This window comes from Nesoenas mayeri (assembly GCF_963082525.1).
Source record: "Nesoenas mayeri genome assembly, chromosome: 3".
Classification (NCBI taxonomy): domain Eukaryota; kingdom Metazoa; phylum Chordata; class Aves; order Columbiformes; family Columbidae; genus Nesoenas; species Nesoenas mayeri.
The window spans coordinates 82,064,963-82,083,793 of NC_137544.1; the positions used below are offsets into that span (position 1 = coordinate 82,064,963).

General features: G+C 34.6%; 1 protein-coding gene across 7 annotated transcripts in view; it reads left to right on the forward strand.

The window, feature by feature from the left end:
* The window catches only part of SDCCAG8 (SHH signaling and ciliogenesis regulator SDCCAG8), a 110,885-nt gene that overhangs the window by 7,143 nt on the left and 84,911 nt on the right, over nucleotides 1-18,831 (forward strand). For 6 of the 7 annotated variants that reach the window (XM_080341233.1, XM_080341234.1, XM_080341237.1 and 3 more), the window contains exons 3-12: nucleotides 16-98; nucleotides 5,587-5,700; nucleotides 6,063-6,188; nucleotides 6,490-6,630; nucleotides 7,984-8,048; nucleotides 10,212-10,400; nucleotides 12,457-12,595; nucleotides 15,612-15,764; nucleotides 16,423-16,494; nucleotides 18,125-18,259. In XM_080341233.1, coding sequence (XP_080197359.1) covers nucleotides 16-98; nucleotides 5,587-5,700; nucleotides 6,063-6,188; nucleotides 6,490-6,630; nucleotides 7,984-8,048; nucleotides 10,212-10,400; nucleotides 12,457-12,595; nucleotides 15,612-15,764; nucleotides 16,423-16,494; nucleotides 18,125-18,259 — 1,217 coding nt within the window. The remainder of the gene's footprint in view (nucleotides 1-15; nucleotides 99-5,586; nucleotides 5,701-6,062; nucleotides 6,189-6,489; nucleotides 6,631-7,983; nucleotides 8,049-10,211; nucleotides 10,401-12,456; nucleotides 12,596-15,611; nucleotides 15,765-16,422; nucleotides 16,495-18,124; nucleotides 18,260-18,831) is intronic. The other variant, XM_080341235.1, reaches the window with a different exon arrangement.

The following is an 18,831-nucleotide window of genomic DNA, read 5'->3' on the forward strand; positions in this document are numbered from 1 at the left end:
TTTATCTCTTCCTAGTTAATCAACTTAAATTTTTGTTGGAACATCAAGAAAGAATGGAAAGTGAAGTCTCTCTGTCAAGGACGAAGATGTCGTTCTGTGTATGTTTCTTCTCCTTTTTTCTTTTGTGTTGTTTGAATGAGTGGCATGCATCATAAGATCACTTTTTAAGTATTCAGGAAGAAAAAGAAGCACCAAATATTTTTTTTTTATTATTCTGAAATATAGGAGATAGTTGAGGCAGTGGCCAGAACTTGAGTATGCTTATGACCATAGTGGAAGAAAAAGAGATCTCTAAGACAGCATTTAGACTTCTCTCCTCTTTTGGTGACTGTAGAGTGTGGGTCACAGTCCACTTTGCTTTCAGCTTTCTCATCTTTGTCTTTCCACCAAAAGTTCATCCTTTTTGTTTTGGAAACAGGTGAGAATGACTACATGGACACATTTCTGTAAAAGCAGCCTCTGCTCTTGTTTGAGTGTACTTTAAGGATTCTGGAAGGCTTTCTTCCACTGTAACCATGCTTTTTCTTTAGACGATCAGAGATGTTCATGTAACAACAGGCCTTGTAGGTCTCTGTAAAAGTTAGTTTACATCCTTACATGGGCTTCTCAGATTTAACCTGCTTGCAGCAGAGTTGCACCAATGGACAGTTTAGTTACTAGTATCTGACAGTTGCTCTGTATCTCTAAAGGAAAATAATGTAAAGGCGTTGTTCCAGTTTTATCTTTTGATGTCCTTCACTGACTAGTGTGGTTTATACTAAGCAAGACAAGCACACCTTTGCTCTCAAAGTTGATGTGGCAGCAGAACAATCTGAAGCTTATATTCCTGCTGTGTTGCCTTGAGTAATGAGCCTAGCTCTACTGTTCTGGCACTGAGAAATTTTATTCAAAGCTCAACTTTACTGAGCATTCTAAAATCCATGGTTGTTCTCTGAGGTACTTTTGCTTCATAATAGTGCAGGATAGAATTAGTGTTTTGTGGCTCAAGGGAACGGTGTATCATTGAGTGATCCTGACATGACACAAATCAGTATCAACATGTATTTAGTACTTGAAGCAGGGGGGAAGCATCTTTTAATCCATCTTTGTCCATATTTTCTACTTATATTTGGCAATTTCAGTAGAGTGGAAAAATTCAGAAAATGGGATGCTTTTGCTCAGAAACATGTGATAATGCTTTTGGGGAGTGGATTAAAGGATGAAGGAGTAAAGAGAAAATCTGGGAGTTTACTGTATTGATAGGGCATTGTCCCATTTCTTTTTCTTGAAGTTTCCAATGAGAGGGATTCTGTGAAGTGGTAGCCTTATTCTCCTTTTCAACTGTCCTCCATCTGCTTGCTAACCAGGATGTGAAAGTGTTCTGAAAACAGACCAAGTATAAAACTCAGAAAATGTGGAAGTACAAAAGTGCACACACACAAAACCCCTCAAACCCTTATAAAATAAGAGCTTATCTGGTGATTTGCTGGACACCACAGGAATGCTTCTTGTGTTAGAAGAATCAGATTCCCCAAAGGTCAAGGAAAGCAAAGTAATATTAACCTTTTGCTTTGAATTATGCTGAAATACCTGATGATTACTTAATAAGAGATGACTGCATGCATCTATAGCTAAATATAATATTTCACAGAAAATATACTATTTATTAAAATTTACAGCATTTCATACATATAAATAACATTGTCTCACAATTTCCTTCTCTTGCTGTGCTGGTTTGACTAAAAGTGAGTTAATTTTCTTTATGCAGTTGGAAACCTTTCTTTTTCATAGCTAGCACAGTTGTTTTTTGAATTTAGTTTGAGAACAAGAAGATAACACCCCAGGACATAGTTAATGTTTTTAATTGCTCTGATCTGAGAGCTGAGAACGTTCTGAGCACTCTGCCCACAGGTGTGAGGCGGCAAGGAAGTGGGGCATGGATGAGTCAGAGCTTGACATCCAGACTGATCAATAAGAGTATTCCAGCCCATTAGTGTCACACTTCATATTTAAGGCAAGTCAGGATCTTCTGGTCTCTCTCTCGCTCTCAGAGACCTGTTGAGGGGAGTTCTGTTCGGGACTTTGCCGTCTTGCGATTTGCAGAGGCCTCCGGGCCTTCCTGCTTTGCTTTTCTCTCTCTGGGATTGGCTGTTGGGACCAGGTGCTGCTGCCTGGGACTGGCTGTTCAGTGTGGATGGAGTTCATGAGGAATTATGTTACATATCTTTTCTTTTATATTCTATTTTATATATATATATATATATATATTTATTAGTAGTATATTAGTATTTTTTTTATTTTATTAAACTGTGTTTATATCAATCTGAGTTTCTCCCTTCCGTTTTGATTCTCTCCCCTATTTGGGGGGATGGGGTGGGTGAGTGATTGGCTGTTGTAGTTATATTAATAGCTCAGGTTAAACCACAACACTTGCACATTCATAGAAGTTGCAATAGACATCAAATGAGTACATCTTTTCTTTGATTACACCCAGATGGTTGGGCAGAGATTTTTCCTTTTGCTCTCCACCTCATCATCTGAGGTCAAGGCCAACCATGATTGCTTCATACAACAACTGCAGTTCTACAAGCTGGGTCTTGGCTGACCTAACTGAAATTTGAGGCATTCTGGAAAATTAAAAGGTGGGCCAAATTATTTGGCGTGTTGGCAAAACTATATGTCACCATGTAGACTGCTGGCCTCCAAAGCTGCCAAGCATTTATATTGTATAAAACCTTGTGTTTATATCGTAAACTTTTCAGTATTAAGAAGGCAAATGTGAGTGGCATTTCTGAGACTTAGGCATAAACATTTGGTAATTTGTACTAACCAGGTGTTTCTGATTTTAATATTTGGCCTGTATTTCCCTGTATTTATAATATTTGCCTCTCCGGCCTGTATTGTTTCATGCTACAACATGTTATACTATCAGAATATTAATGAAAAATTCCCAAATTAATTTGTAATTAATTGATAACAATTGTGTAGTGAAAAGATAAAAAAAAAAAAAAAAATCACAAATTATTTACCAGGCATTTGCCTCATGAAATGGCAGGTAGAGGCTTCTAAATAAATAAATATCCCAGTGACAGTGCTGAGAGTTAATAAGTTGTGTTAAGCATTCTTCAGCACTCTTTTGTATACCTTACACCAATATTTCTCAAGCATCTCAGGTTAAGCATTAGCACTGTTGGTAAAAAAAGGAATGGAAACGGAGTTTTCTTAGTTTTCTTTCATTTTCAAACACTACAGCAGTGTAATCTTTTCAGGAAGGCAGCTGGAGGTCTCAGCTGCAAGATGTCTATTATACTTTCCGAAAAGAGGGATGGATGAACAGGAGCCAGAAGAACAGAATGATGCATTACAAATATTAGTGGTGCTATGTATATGCTTTAACAAGTGTGATTCATTTTTTAAAACTTCATGAAGTAGTTGAGATTAACAGACCTCAAAGCAAGGTGAATTCTGTGTCATTAGAACATGGAACTTACATGTACTGGGCCAGGTATAGTACATTGCAAATCCATAGTCTCTGCATGTTTTTCTAGTCTCCACAATCTTAGTTCTTACTTTCTCAAGAGTCTCCCCTTTAATATGGACAATACTTATACTAGGTGTAGTTTGACAGGTTGGCTTTTGTTGCTAGAAACCTTCACCTCAGCCTAGTCAGTGGATTTTATCTTTAAAAGTTGGCAGAAGCTGTATATAACTTGTAGATGTAATACCTAGCCATTAGTAGCTTTGATTGGGTTTTTTTTGTTTCTATTGGTGGTTTTTTTTGTGGTTTGGGTTTTGTTTGTTGGTTTATTTGGTTTTGGGTTTTTATTGTTGTTGCTTGAGTAGTGAATGTGCAATAATAATAATATCTAAAACCAAAGATTTAGGTTTCTGAATCTTTTCAGATATTCAGGATATGTAGGGTCTGACTTTTCAGTTAGCTCCTGAAAATGAGTTCTATGATGTTTAACACTTTTAAGTATATTTGAGAAGGATATAATGGAATATTTTTGCACAGAAGTGTGTGTTTACTATCTTGAATCCAGAGATGTTAGAATTGTATACATTTGAAAACTAGTTAGGGATTGGTATAAAGATTTCATCCAGAATAGTGAACTAATGCTGGAAATGCATCTGTTTTTCCTCTGAGAGGAACCCACTGACAACTCTGTACATTTTGTATCCTTACCACAAAAGAATGCAAAAAAGGGAGATTTATCCTATTACAAATGTGAGTAAAACTGATCAGTGAATTTGTGACAAACACAGAGTTCTTTGATATAAGAAGATACATGTTCTACTTACACATGTGTCACAGTTTGTCTTAATTTTAATTATTAAAAGAAAAACAAATCAAAACATTGTGGTTTGCCTTGATATACTTTCTTTTAGCTTTAGAAATTAAAAAAGTTAATATCTGTCAACTAGCATTAGACTGTACTTAGTTCTTTCACTGGATGAAATTTGCAATAGTAGAATACCAAACTAAGGTAGGAAAACTATTGAAATACATAAGAAGGATGAATGAGGATCTGATAGTAGCTGATTTTTTTCTTTTTTTTTTAATTTGCAAGTTGAGACTTCATTAAATATTTTTGTGATTATTCAAAGGCAGTTTCATTGTAGACTAACATATTTATGCCTAATATTATTACTCCTTTAAAGTAATTTTGAAGCATGTTATACTTCACTAGAATAAATTATTATACAATAAGTAATAATTGTTATATTAACTCTAAATAAGTCATTTATATTAGACTGACAAGGACTGTTAGTTGCTAATAGGATCAAAGAGAGGCTGTAGTTTTCAGGAAACTATAGCATTTGTGATTTTAAAGGTGTTTTAATAACATTTATTTACATTCTTAATCAATACTGTAGTCTTAGGAGTAAATGTTGTAAAGTTACAGCAACTGTGTTTTTCACATTTTGACAAAAGTTTAATCCCTATTTAAATCTTGCTGAGCAAGGCAGAGATGTCAATGTTTATCTTGAATGGGCAAGGATTCTCTTCTTTACAGTTTATAACTAGTTATTTGTGAGGCTATCAAAATTTTTATCTGTTTACAGGACCATCAGAAAGGCTTTTTAGAGTTGTCTTTTAAAATACTGATAATCAGGTTCTTTGATAAATGTGGTATCTGTTACACGTTTTCCCATGTCTCTAATCAAAATTGCAGACCTAGTTGTGTTTCTGTAGCAACTGTTAATGAACATTTAGAGAAGTAGCCTTTGATGCATATCCACAACAAAATTTAAGGATTTTTTTTTTTTTATTAATTTCACAGAGAAGAAAATACCCCCTTAAGTTTGTCTAAAGTGGATAATATACCTAAATAGCAGTGTGAATTTCATCCACAAATGGATTTGTGGGTATGATTTAATCCTGCTTTATAGATGTGTTTAGGCAAGCAGCTGTACTATTTGACAGAAGTGACACATGTACTTTTTGTATGGAAGATTTTAGGTTCTTACTGTTTCTTCCTTCCTCCTGATCCAGTATTTGGTGACTTTTTGTTAACTGTATATAGTACTCGGTGTGCAAGCAACGTCTTATTGCAATAAATGGAAAACCGCAAAATAACACATGCTTTTCTTTACTTCCTTCAGAAAACTCCGGAAGTTGCAACTAGAGACTTACCAGCCCTTTCTGATCTCGTTCCTATAATCAATGATCAGTCGCAGTACATCAAACATTTAGAAGCAGAAGTCAAATTTTGCAAGGTACTAGGCAACATATTTCACCTACTAAACCCCTGGACTTATACATCTGAAGAGTTGCTTTAAAAACAACTGATACTTGGTGTTGAGATTGATTGTTGTAATGACGAAAACTGAGTCAAACACAGTCCAGTAGATACTGAGCCTCACCATGCATCTTGGTGCCTGCCCAGTGTTTAAGGGTCTTCAAAGGCAGAAATAGCTTGAATTTCCATGTAATGAAATCTGTATTTTGAGTATTCTTATTCTCTCTAAATGGGTTAAAAAAGTTGAGAATGTTAGTTTAGACTTTTGGTCTCAAGATGTATTTAAATGTTGGTAGCCTTCTCAAGGAGCCTTTTACATGCAGTTTCTGTATCCTGTAGGAGGAATTGTCTGGGATGAAAGGTCGACTGCAAGTAGTTGTACTTGAAAATGAGGAACTCCATCAGAAACTGAAATTTTTAACTACAGAACATATGTGGCGAGAACAGACTCTTCTAGATGCCTCAGTAAGTTTTTATTTTTCTGTGGTTGTTTTAATCAGTGTTTAGGGGCCCACACCTTATTAAGGAAGGCTTTTAAAATGTTTATCCACAAACTGAATTTTAGTCAAAATTTCATGAAAATTTGTAAATGTGGATTTCTATGGATAACATCATTATCGTAGGTTTCCAACTTAAATAATTTTTTATTGGCTCTTGTATCCTACTGTAATGAAAATCACAAGATTCAATATTTATATAATTGATATTTGTTTAAAAAAATCCAGCCTACTTACTTATAACTGAAGCATTAATATTTTTATTATAGACAGATACTCAGAACTCCTGCCCTTTAGGTGGTAATGACTGTAGCATGCATCGGCCTGTCACTTCGTCACCAGCACGTAACAAAGATCAGGCTTCTGTTACAGCAGCTGTTGAAGAAATAGAAAAATGGCATGTAGAACTGGTTGGTATTAACTTTCTTTGCAGAGACATACTTTTGTAAAACCTTTTAGTGCTTCGTTGTTGCTGCAGTTCTGATGATCCATTTTGTAACGGACATACAGCAGAGTTATGATTGATGGAACCTTAATCTGAGGTCAGATTTTATTCTCGTAAATCTCATCTTCTCATTATATCCTAATTAACATTATTATCCAGTTAGACACAGATGACAGATTGTATCTCCAGATGTTGACTTCTCAGAGATACGTCTTTGTTTAAGAATGTCTTGTCAGTCATGGCTCCGCTGTACTTTAGAGATTCATAGCAGTAACAGAGCACACAAGCAGGTGGAAACTAGCTGGTATAATTTAGGCAGCCCTCCAGGTAGTCTCTTTTGCAATAAGGTGCAGGCTCAGTATTCACAAATAAAAGTGACAAAAGTCACTTTGTGCAGTCTGTTTTTCCTAAGCTGAATTTCACATTTTTTTGCTGTCAGAGATATAGAGGAGCCCTAGGGATACAAACACAATGTTGTCTCTATCCTGTATTTTTAGTTTGAGAAGGTATTCTTAATTTTTTGGCTCTAAATTAATGGAGTAGCATTGCCTTCTTTTGGGAAAAACATGGTTAACTGAAAGTTTTGATATATTTAATCCATGTGTATGTCTGTGCTATTAATTCTTCAATATAATTATGTGTGTTTATTAATTTTTCCAAGTAAATACGTATTTTTGTTATTTTTATGCCTCATCTAGAGCCGAAAATCTCTTCAGTGATCCTTATCTGCAGTTGTTTGAAAGCTAGTTTGTACAGTAATTGCACTTTTTCTTCATCTCTCATATTTAAAGTAGGGAAATCATATTGATTGTGACATCTTTCTGATCACCATAGGAATCTAATTTTCTGGTGTTTTATCTGGTTTGTTATCACCATTGTATTTAACATTCGTGTGGTTGATTTGTATATCTAGTTTTTCACCAGATAATAAAAGTAACTCACTATATTATAAATAAGTGGCCTGTCTACTAGAAGTTCTTCAGAATTCTTCTTTTATTTCTGCTGACTTCTGGGAAAGTGAGAGCAAACTTGAGACAAGATTGCCAGTTTGTGTAAATCATTGTACATGGCTGCAATTGAAGCTGGAGCAATTTACCATATAAGGATCTGGCAAGATGTACAGAAATAAGAAAATGGGAGAGTTGTTAATTTTGTAGACTTTCACAAGTGTGAGATATTTAGAGTTCTGATGCTAGTGTTTCAACAAGTTGGTATCTTCAGGAGAAAAGAATGAATGTGGCTAATGTCTAGATTTATTTATAAAGACAAAATTATGAAGAAAGCAAAAGACGCTTATTTTCTCCCATCTTTTCTAAAGGAGAAACTAAAACTTCTTTATCAAGAAAAAGTCAGTATCCTCGATGCTCAAATACACTCTCTAAGGTAAAGTGATTTTTTTTTTTTCCTTAAACCTATTGTTAATAAATTATCACTTCATAATGACATGGACCACTCTTAATTTAAATTTAAGTAAGATAATTCCTAAACATCTGAATGTCATGTTTTCTGGTAGTGTTCCTGAAAGCTGGTTTTACATGAAGCTTTCTCAACTATAAATGTATCAAAATTGAATGTACTGCTATTATATAGCAACATTAACAATATATATATTTTATAAATACAACTGAATTATTTCTAGAAATTACAAATTGATATAAAATGTTTATCCTTTTTACTGTTTGTCTGTTAAGGTAGATGAATTTAAAAGAAAAAGTTAGAATTTTGATTTGTGTGAGCTTTTCCATAATTAGCTTTCTTCTGCTAGTATTTTATATTACAAGTTTTAGAAATGTTAAGCATCAAGCTAATTTAGGCTAGGTAATGATTTTGGAGCAGGAAAATATAGTTTTGAAGCATGCAGGCAGTGTGTCCAGTCATGTAACCTGCAGATCTTTAAACACAAAAATATTTGAAAATAAGTCCTCTTGTACTCCTCAAAATATTAAAGGTTTGAATAGATACCAAACTATAGCAAAACAGAGGTAGAGGCAACCACTTTAGGATTTGGTGTTCTGGAGTAAACTTCCCTCTGTACACCTGTGCTCATGATACTGCTACTGAATCTGTTTAATTCTGGTTTTCCCTACATAAATTGTGGTTTCATACATCTGAAAATTCTAGATGTGTGTGTGTGTAGGAAGAGTTACTGGTAGGGACACAAGTTCAAATATGCCCTCTACAGTACTGAAATCTTAAATAGGCAAAAACAGTTGTGCGAATGAAAGTAAAAGAAGATCTTAAATTTCAGCTACATAATACAATTCCCCTCCTTCCGCCTGACCTTGGTTTGAAGTGTAATATATGTCCAGGAATAAATGTTGGAAGCTAAATTAGCCTGAAAATTTCCACAAGTACATTATTAAGCCTCTTGATTTCTCCTAAGGGGCATGATCTTTAAAACTGCATGTTCTGCAAAGCACTAGAGTGTTCACTAGATTTTAATTAAAGTGAGAAATTATATTGCTTTCAGTTGGACTATCCTTGTTTTTTACTTTAAGTGTGAATTTACATAGGACTTGCTGACTCCTGTCCAAGAGTTCGAAACAATAGGTCCATTGTACTGTGACTGTCGAAGGATACATGCAGAGCAATTTCTGTTCAGGTTGTAGTGGATTATATTTAATAGAACAACTACTAAAATTGGAAAAACTGCACAGATTTCCCAGATGGAAATAAGCATGCATGCAGTGCATACATCATGTGCACAGTAAATCCAATGCAAGCAAAATGTGTCAGACTTACTCTCTGTGTGCTGCCCAGATGGCCTGCATAACAAACCCAAAGCTTTGGATTCATTGCACAGTTTGTCAAATTGATCTATATGTGCACAGTGTGTGTTTGTCTGGAACTTCCTGATGTCAGCATTCCTGCCGCTTGCACTCTCCCTGGCCTGACAGATGCTTGGAAATTCTGGAGAAAATTCTTCAGGGCACCTGTTAAAAATTTTGGAGACAAGTAAAAAACTTATCCTGTTTTTTTTCTGGAGATGTGGTTGACCTCAAGTTTGTGTGTATCACTGGATCAGAGTGAATGTGCTGAATATAACTGGATTTTGTCTAGGGAGCTTAGGGGACTTTTCCTTTATATTTACAGTTAATTTGAGAGTAGAGAAGAAATGTGAATTTAGTGATATATTATTAGTAAGGACAACAACCAAAAATGACAGAGTATTGAAATATTTATACAGCTGATAGTGTTTCTTGCTAATGAATCTTTTACTCTGTTCAGGCCATATGTAAGCCTACAAATTGTATCTAATAATTCTCTGTGTAACTTCACTGCATTCTGATACTACAGAAGGAAGGAACAAATGATATTAATTTCATTTTACCTATTAATAATTTTGTGCAGTTCAATTATTATTTCTCTGAAGTCTTCCTTAGCCTACTGAAATGTGTAAAATAATGTTCATTACAGGAATTCTTACAGTTCTTTTGAAGTTATATCTGTAATTATGTATTGCATTAAAATCTAACTTGTAGAAATGTTTGCACAAATGATGATTTTTTATTTTTTATTTTTTTTTAAATAATTTCTTCTTTCTAGAAAAGACCTTTCAGAATCTCGGAAAACATGCCAGGATTTGGAAGGAAAGCTAAAACACCAGAGGTCTCTTGTTTCAGCCATGAATTGTAGCCGGGTTGGTGGTCTGTGTCTGAAATGTGCACAACATGAGGCAGTTCTTGCACAGACTCATTGTAATGTTCACAAGCAGACCATCGAGATGGTAAAAAAGTAGGTTTGGGGGATATTTTCTTTCTTATTGAAAGTACAGTTGCTTACATTAAACTGTGTAAATCTCAATGTGTTTGGTTGCATTCATAGAGAGATGTGCACTTAGAGAACAATGTAGTCCCACGTTGAAGTTATAATGTTAAGTCAGTGGCAGAGTAAGAGTGCAGGTCCCAACCACTTTGAAAGCCATGATAGTTTTGCTACTTATTTTGACTTGGAAATAAAGTTAGTTATTGTCTTGTAATTATGATACCTTGGTCTGTCCAGATAAACAGACTGTTGATAATCTGTTTCCTGCACTTTTTATACAAACAAAACCTTTACTCTGTCAGAAGAAATATTATGGAAGTTCCTGTATTTTTATTGATTATTTCTTGCAAAAGTGCCTTATTGTTCTGTAGTTGGAAGTTTTTCTCACCCCACTTTGTTCTCATTACATTTGGGGAACAGTCCTTTTTTTTCCTTTGAATTTCTCAGTAGGTCAGGTGTTTGGGATAGGATGCATTGCTCTTCCCTAACTACAATAAGTCAAGGGAAAAAAGTTTATTTGGATAAACTTTTAAAAATTGTAGCTTTTATTTAAATTAGATTTTAAAAGTTATACGGGCTGAATATAATAGAATATAATAAAATATTATAAAATTCCAATAGCATTAAAATGTGTTTTTCTTAAATTTTGCTAGTCAGCCATTTTCAAAAATCTCTCCCTTTCTACTGTCTAGAAATAATGATAGGATTCTGCAGTTTTCTTGAAGTTTGTTAAACAGACGTCTGTTTATTGTCAGGTACCTGAAGCTTCTTAATATCTCTGACGTTTCAGAATGAGACTGCTAGAGATGAGGTAGTGGGTCAATTTGAAGCAAGAAGACCAAAGGAACCTAGGACATACAATCTGTCAAATGGATATTATCTTTACATGTTAGATGGCTGTTACCAGGATTTATGTATTTTTCTATTGTCAAGTCCAAGAATTTTCTTGGAAAGATCTCTTTTGCTTGTAAATCATGTTTCAAAATCTACTTTGGTAAGAAAAAGAATTATTTGTCACAGACACTGGAAAATATGAACATAGTATAAATCAATACCTTCTTGTCATCTTTTATTATAGTGAAGTTTGACATTTATCTTTCCTAAACCATTATCTCAGTTTGAGATTTAACAATCTGAAAGCTACATCTTCCTATGATGCAACTTACTAAGAACGAAGGTATTTCAGTAGGGATTATAACAGGCGATTTGTCCAAATCTTCTTGAAATGAAATTCCAAAATATGTCTGTTAGTTTTCTGGCAAACACAACTGTGTTACCCTTCCACACAACATGAAGAAAGGAAAAAAAAAAAATAAACCCAAACTAAAGAGTTTTCAGCCAGAATCTCTAGTTGCACGTAAACCACAGGTAATTGTATTCTCAATTTAAAAGCTTTCAATATCTCAAAATAATGAAGAAAGGTGACGTATTGCAGTTTTCCTGACTGTGCTTTGCCATTTGTATGCATCTCAGTTGCTTAGTTAATGCAAGTTCATAGGAGATGGACAATCCAGAAATCTTATTGTTTAGTTTAGTTCAGTTGACAGCAAAGGGCTGTTTATTTTCATTTGATATACTTAGCAACTTGAATTACTTGTTGTACCTAACCCCTCCTTTTATTTTTTCTCCGTATTTTACATTTAATGACAATGTGATTTCGTATTGCTTCAATCTGTTTGTTGGTTTGTTTTGTTTTTTTTTTTTTAGAAATGTGCCACCCCACTCCCCTCATTTTTTTTAGATGGATTCGTGTTTCGTAATGCCAACAGAATGTTACTCAGCTTCAGTATATTTGTGACTTGAGCTCTGCTCTGATTACCAGCCGTTTCACTAATGGTCCCTCCTTCTGAAGTGAAGGACAGGTCATCAAGCAAATTATATCTTTAATATCTGCCAAGCTAGCAGTATGCTCTCTTTCACCATTAAACCATGCTGGCTCTAGTCTTGCTTCGCTTACAACCCTTATGTCTTGTCTGTTACCGTTTTATACTTGATATACCTGTTTGTCTGTTTGTTTTATATGCAGAGAAAGAGATGACTTGGCAGATGCCCTTGTTTCACTAAGACAAAATATGAAAGAAATGCAGAAAAGAGAATCTAATGCTTGTGAGCAAGTTAAACAAGCTGTGCAAATGGCGGAAGAGGCCAGTTTAGAAAAAACAAAGGTAAATTAATCAAGAAATGAGGTTTTAAGTATTCAGATCTACTGCAAATGTTAATTAGTTTTCATGCTAATGAGAGAATACATGCATAAGACCTTTATCAGATGTTGATGATGTAGTAGATTTAAAGGGATTACAGTGTGTGACTGTTTCTGAGCAGTAACATGAACTCTTTCTGTTCTTAAATTCTCATCAAGGCGGTAGGGTGTTTTGCGTTCTTGGACCATTATTTAAATTCTGAGGTAGTTTCACAGTGTAGGTGATAGAAATTGGATCTTAGAATTTTCAAAGGGTTTAATGATGTATCACATTTCTGAGCTACTCTGGAAAGAATGCCTAAGATACTTACAAGCAATTTTTGCCTTAGAAGATTGCAGTGCAAGAACTGATTAACTAAGAGAACTCTTTGAAGATGAGGAATCCTGTCTAATGCTATTTGCAGGAAGCTTTTGGTGCTCTGTAAATAATGATGGTAAAACCAGTTTTGATCAAATGCCTTAGTTACTATGTATAATCAACCGTTATTGACTTATCTTCTTGTTATTTAGTGACATCTACTGTATTAGTAGTGAATTACTATGGAATTGAGAGGTTTGGGTTTTTTTCTTAGTGCAATGCTATTTTTTACTAGTGGACAAGACAGATATAGTTGTTCTATTGATCAAATTGGTATTATTCATCTAATGCTGTAAGAGACAGTGTGTGTAGGGTATTTAACTATAAACAGTGGGGAAAAAATAATAAGAGCTGGATATCTTATGTGCTTGTTAAATTTAACTTCAGCTTATTACAGCTCCTTGATTTTACTGAATGAAGAGAGAAAAAAATCCTCCTGAGCCCACTGCTCACCTGTCATACCCAGTCCCTGAGTGGTTAAATTTTTAAATTAATTTAAATGTAATTAAAATACTTTTCCTCATCTGCAATAAGTTATTTGTTTTTCCTTTTTTTTTTTTTTTTAATTAGATGTTGGTGTCTTTATTTTAACATGTAAAAAGAAAATCCTTATAAATTCTGATTCAGTCTGTCTCATGTTAGAAATGTGGCCTAAGAATCAAACTTAGTGAGAAGAATTAGTAGAACTTTTAATAAAATGGGTCTTCATGCCTATACTGTTTCTGCTACATAAAGCAAGCAGCTCATTGGGGTCTCTACTGGCCACTCTCTTCACTGCATAAAGGAAATGTCAAATGGTATCTGTGTACAAGACTGAATAGTTGGTTTTTTTTATTATGCTCCAAAACTGTTGTATTATGAAGGAACAGTAAGAAATCTTTTACTTATGCTGCATTAATTTAGCACTTTTACAAGTACTGATATTTTTCTTGGTAAGTACAAACCATCCTTTACTTTTCCAGTTCCATTCTACTCTGAAGGTGAAGTGCTTTTTCTTTGTAGTTATAATGGAATCCAATAGAACAGTCCACATAAGAAAAGTGAGGAGTGAACATGTTAGGCTTCCAAATGCTATAATAGCAATTTCATCACCCTGCTGACAGAAAGCCTAACCACGGGTGCTCATAATTTAAAACCACAATTTTTTTTCCTGCCTTTCGGTTGTCCCTGTAGTTTGTGGCCTCTTGCCTATTGCGTAGAGTAAGGAGATCTGCGAAGGTTAAACTTCCATAGCTGAAGCAAATCCAGGAATGTATTTTCAACATAAATGTCGCAGCTGTTTCAGCTGCTCATTGTGCAGTCACAACAGAAGAGATAACAAAATATATGTTTCTACATTGCAACTGATTTATTCTGGAGTTGCATTGTTTTACAGTTTCATCAAACTCCAGCGGTCTTCTGCAGACAATTGTTTGCTGATGATACGTTCCTACAGAAAAGGATTCAAGGCAACAACAGAGAGATTCCCTCACCACAGTAGACTTGCAATGGGAGAGACCCTGAGGAGGGTCCTGCAGAATTGACACAAATGTAATGGAGATTTTTAGAGGATTCTCTAAAAATAATGGCTTAGTTTGCTTCCCTTGTGAACAGCACAACACCAAGGAAATTGCACATAGAGGACTGGCTTTGAGTAAAAGAAAAACAAGCAGTTAAAAAAAAAAATGGTTAGAAAATAAAGGGTAATGAGGTATAGGATTTGCTGGATATCACTGAAATGATGAAATGAAATCTAGTTTACTTGTGGCTCAGCAAGCTGCCCTTAGTACTTAGAATACTTTGGTTTACTTTAAATGGAGTAGTGTATTTCTGATTTAAACTGACATAATACACAACTTCTGTCCCTTTGACAGGGATACATCAGCACCAATAGATAGGTATCTTTTTTCCTAGCTTTTTTAGAAGATTATGTCTACTGTGCTGCTTGTATATGAATGTAGATTTCTCCTATTTTGATAGAAAACACATTTATAACCTGCGTTTTAGCACTTCAAATTAAGCAAGACTCTTAGGAGTTTTCAGTAGAATTAATTTCCTTTATTTGACAAACCTGAAACTAAAATAAAATTTTAAAAAGTTTCTTTGTATCTTTACTTATTTCTTCCAGGTTTCTTCTTAGCCTTTTGCACTCAGTGATTTGCTTCATGGGCAGAGCAAGTGGAAATGCATACATTATTTATTTATTTATATTTCCTTTGGCTATGCAGTTATGCAGTAACCACAGTGTTTGCCAGGAGTCAAATATTGGAGGCTGATTTTAGTTATGGACATTCAGGAATTTTAAACGCAAGGCAAATAATCATAGTTTTAGAACAGCTACTATTTTGGAAAATATACTTTGAACAATGCTTCCATATTTGCCCTGACTCCTAAAAGCAATTAGATTTCCAAATTACAGTATGGCAGGTATATACATGCAAACATATACATCTTTTTTTCAATGTGTTAGTCATATTCTAGATGTTAACACAGTAGGGTATGTATAAACATCACAGTAACTAATAAAAAAACCCCAAAGACATACTTTCTAATAGTAAATTCCTTTCTCTGAAGGCATTAGATAAATACCATGTTTGTTTAAAATTTTAGGTTTCTTCCACCTAAAAAAATAGTTTTTTTCTAGGCACTAGTCCTGTGTGAGCAGCTGAAAAGTGAGATAGAACGGCAGAAGAATCGTCTTGAAAAGGAGTTAACTGCCCAGCTAAACAAGAGAACTCATGAAAAAGAAGCACTGCGGGAAGAAATGAAGAAGGAAAGGGAGGACTTGGTAGTGATGGTATGAGTTGGGTTTTGTTCTCTTTGTGCATTAGAACGAGCATATCATCCTCTTTAAACTTGCAGTTTACTTGCCTTTTGGTGTGTTTTGGTTTTGGATTTGGGAGTTCAGTAAATCACTTTCACTATTGCTTTAAAGCAGTGATAAATAAGTGATCCTTTGAGTCTGAATAACTTGTTTTTATGCTGTGTCACTAGATACGTACTAAGTTGTTGGTATTATATACTTTATTTTAGTTTGCATAATGTTTTCTAATGCACTTTGTCAAAGTAGGAAAGGGTTAAGTAATACGTGATGCAAGGTTTGTACCTAGCTTCTTATAAAGCATATTATTTAGGTTGCCAAGTCAAGCATTCAGAAGTTAGCATATGTCAAATTTGGGATTCTTTGCTACTTCGAGCTTTCATATGCATGTATATTATTTTTACAACATCATAATTACATTCTGATACGGTATTTTTCAGAGTGATCTTAATTTGTCCACCTGCAGAAATGTGTTGGAATCTCTTTTCTCCCTTTTAGTGATGTTCATAAACTCTCTGAGACAGAATTTGTCTCATTTATACTGTGCCCGTTCCAACACAGCCTTCATAGCCTTGGTTTAGACTTGTAGATGCTAGTGTAATTTGAGTATAAAACATAAGTGTTTTCTGCTCAGTGGAATCTACAGAGGAAACCTCATGGTGACAGCAGTAAGCCTGTGAGATGTGACAGAGGAGACGCTTCTAAGGTGACTGGAGAAAGAAGAAGAGGAGTAGAGAGAGAAATGCTCCATGAATTAGTGGTTTGTTTTAGCTTGTTTGATGTGCAACCTCTTCAGCCATTTTGTGATGGAGGTTTGGAAACAATATAGTGAATTTCTCTTCTGATCATAGGCATTCCCTGTATTTTGGAGCTCTTTTTAGAAACAAGCCACGGTTCATAAAATCTGGAGAGCACAGGCTGAACAGGATAAATTATTGAAGTGTTTAAAAACAAGGTTCTTTAGTAGTGTTGTTGCTTGTGAAATGGCTGGAAAGCTACTAACATAAACAGGAACCAAGGTGATATGGTTGTGTTTCTGGTTTTATGAAATGGTGGAATAATGTTCTGAAGCTGCTACAAGAAGTCAAAGCTTTTAACTCCAGTTCTAGATATTAATACAGGAATTAAGCACAGTGATAGGGGCTAAGTGATATTTGAGAAAGTGACCTGTGTAAAGTGATTATTAGAAACCTGTTGCCAGGGAAACTGAAATAAAAAGTTTGACCATACACTGGAGACAATGAGACATTCATAAGCAATTCTTTGAGTACTTGCTACCTATTGGAAGTTATCTACCTATTGGAATTTATCTACCTATTGGAAGTTAGCTTTTGCATCACCCTACATACACATTAAACAACATGTAGTGACACTATGATGATGTCACGTTTGGCAATTAAAGATTTTGTAGGATGACTTTGCAGAAAACTATGATCCACATGGATGATTTATGCCAACATATGATATACCTACTTTTGTTTCAGGATTGAGAGAGTAGAAATGATATCCTGTGCATCAAATCAACCTCCATATGAATATTTTATAGCTTACTTTATGAAGTGATTTGTTTGAAGGGGAGAATTGGCATGATACATAAATCAGGTGGATGTATAATGAGTGAAAAACAGTTATGAATATATCATCCTGTAGGCTTGGCTTTGAATTCCTCTAAGTTAACCTAGAACTGTCAGGCACTGTTACTTCCACTTATATTAGTAAGCTTCAGGGCTAAATAGCTGAAGGGTCACTGTCTCTTTATTGCTACATTTTTTTACTGTTCAGCAAAATTAGATCTGAATTACATTAGAATTTTCAACATAATATTGTATCTTATTTTTGTACAACATCATGCTTTGATCTATAGTGCTGAAATGTTTTCTGAACTTGAAAATCAGTTTAAGATCTGTGGTTGCAATGACAGTTTTCTTTAGCTGGGGGAACATAATTTGATTTTAATCAATCTATATAACGATGTATAAGAGGGTGTTAAGTAGTACTCTTACAGCTGCAAGACTAATGCAACAAGCAGTTTCTTACAGTTTGTCCATACTAACAAGTCCTGGAGACTAGTCCATTTGAGAAGCTTCAAATAAACTACTATGTGATAAATTAATTCAAAATAATGAACCTATTGTTAAAATAATGTAGCCATATTCTGTTATATTTTTAGTTTATATTTTAATTACCTATTTAAATGTATATATTAGATATTTTTATTGTATTTTCAGTTCTATGTATTTTGGCTACATATAGTTGCTTTCAAGGAGAAAGCCCCACAAGATTCATCTCTGTGGTTGGTCATACTGCATCATTATAGTGTTCTTGGGCTTTTGCAGGTGACGGCAATGTCTGAAAATGTGGCCATGCTGGAGGCTCAGGTAGAGAGAATTACAAGGGAGAAGAAATCTTTAGTTAACCAGTTAGAAGAATCTCAACGTCAGCTTGAATCTCATGAAATGGAAACGAATAAGGTAGGCACATTTATAAATGAGTGTTGATTTTAGTTTTCCTTGTCATAGTGACCTGGAATATGAGCATTTTTTACTTTCTGCATTTTCCTTTCTATTGGTGAAGAACATGTGGTAAATGTAAACTTCATCTGCATATGTCAGAGGCACAGTTTTACGAGTAGAAAGATAACTTTTTTTCGGTCTGCCAAATCACTTTGTGATGCAAAAGCTAACCTTTCTACCTTGCAGACTATGCAGATTATGATTTAAAATTGCAATTCAGTGTTTCATTAAAAATTGTATTTGTTGTGAATCGGACAACATAGTATTCAAGCCTGTCCTGTAATTGCTACCCCTGGGACATGCAGAGCTAAAATAAAGGCAGCTGTATCAAATCACTGTTTTTTCAAGTACTTTCCTGTAGAAGTTTTATGTGGTGCTTCAGTCATTAATCTTGTTGGTATGCCTTTTACAAAGAGATATTTCTTCTAGTTAAGAATTGTAGCTTAGCATCTATGTATGTGTATCACTTCTGTGTGCTTTTATTTTGCATATTTCTCAATCTGTTAGAGCCTTAATATGGGTCATAATAT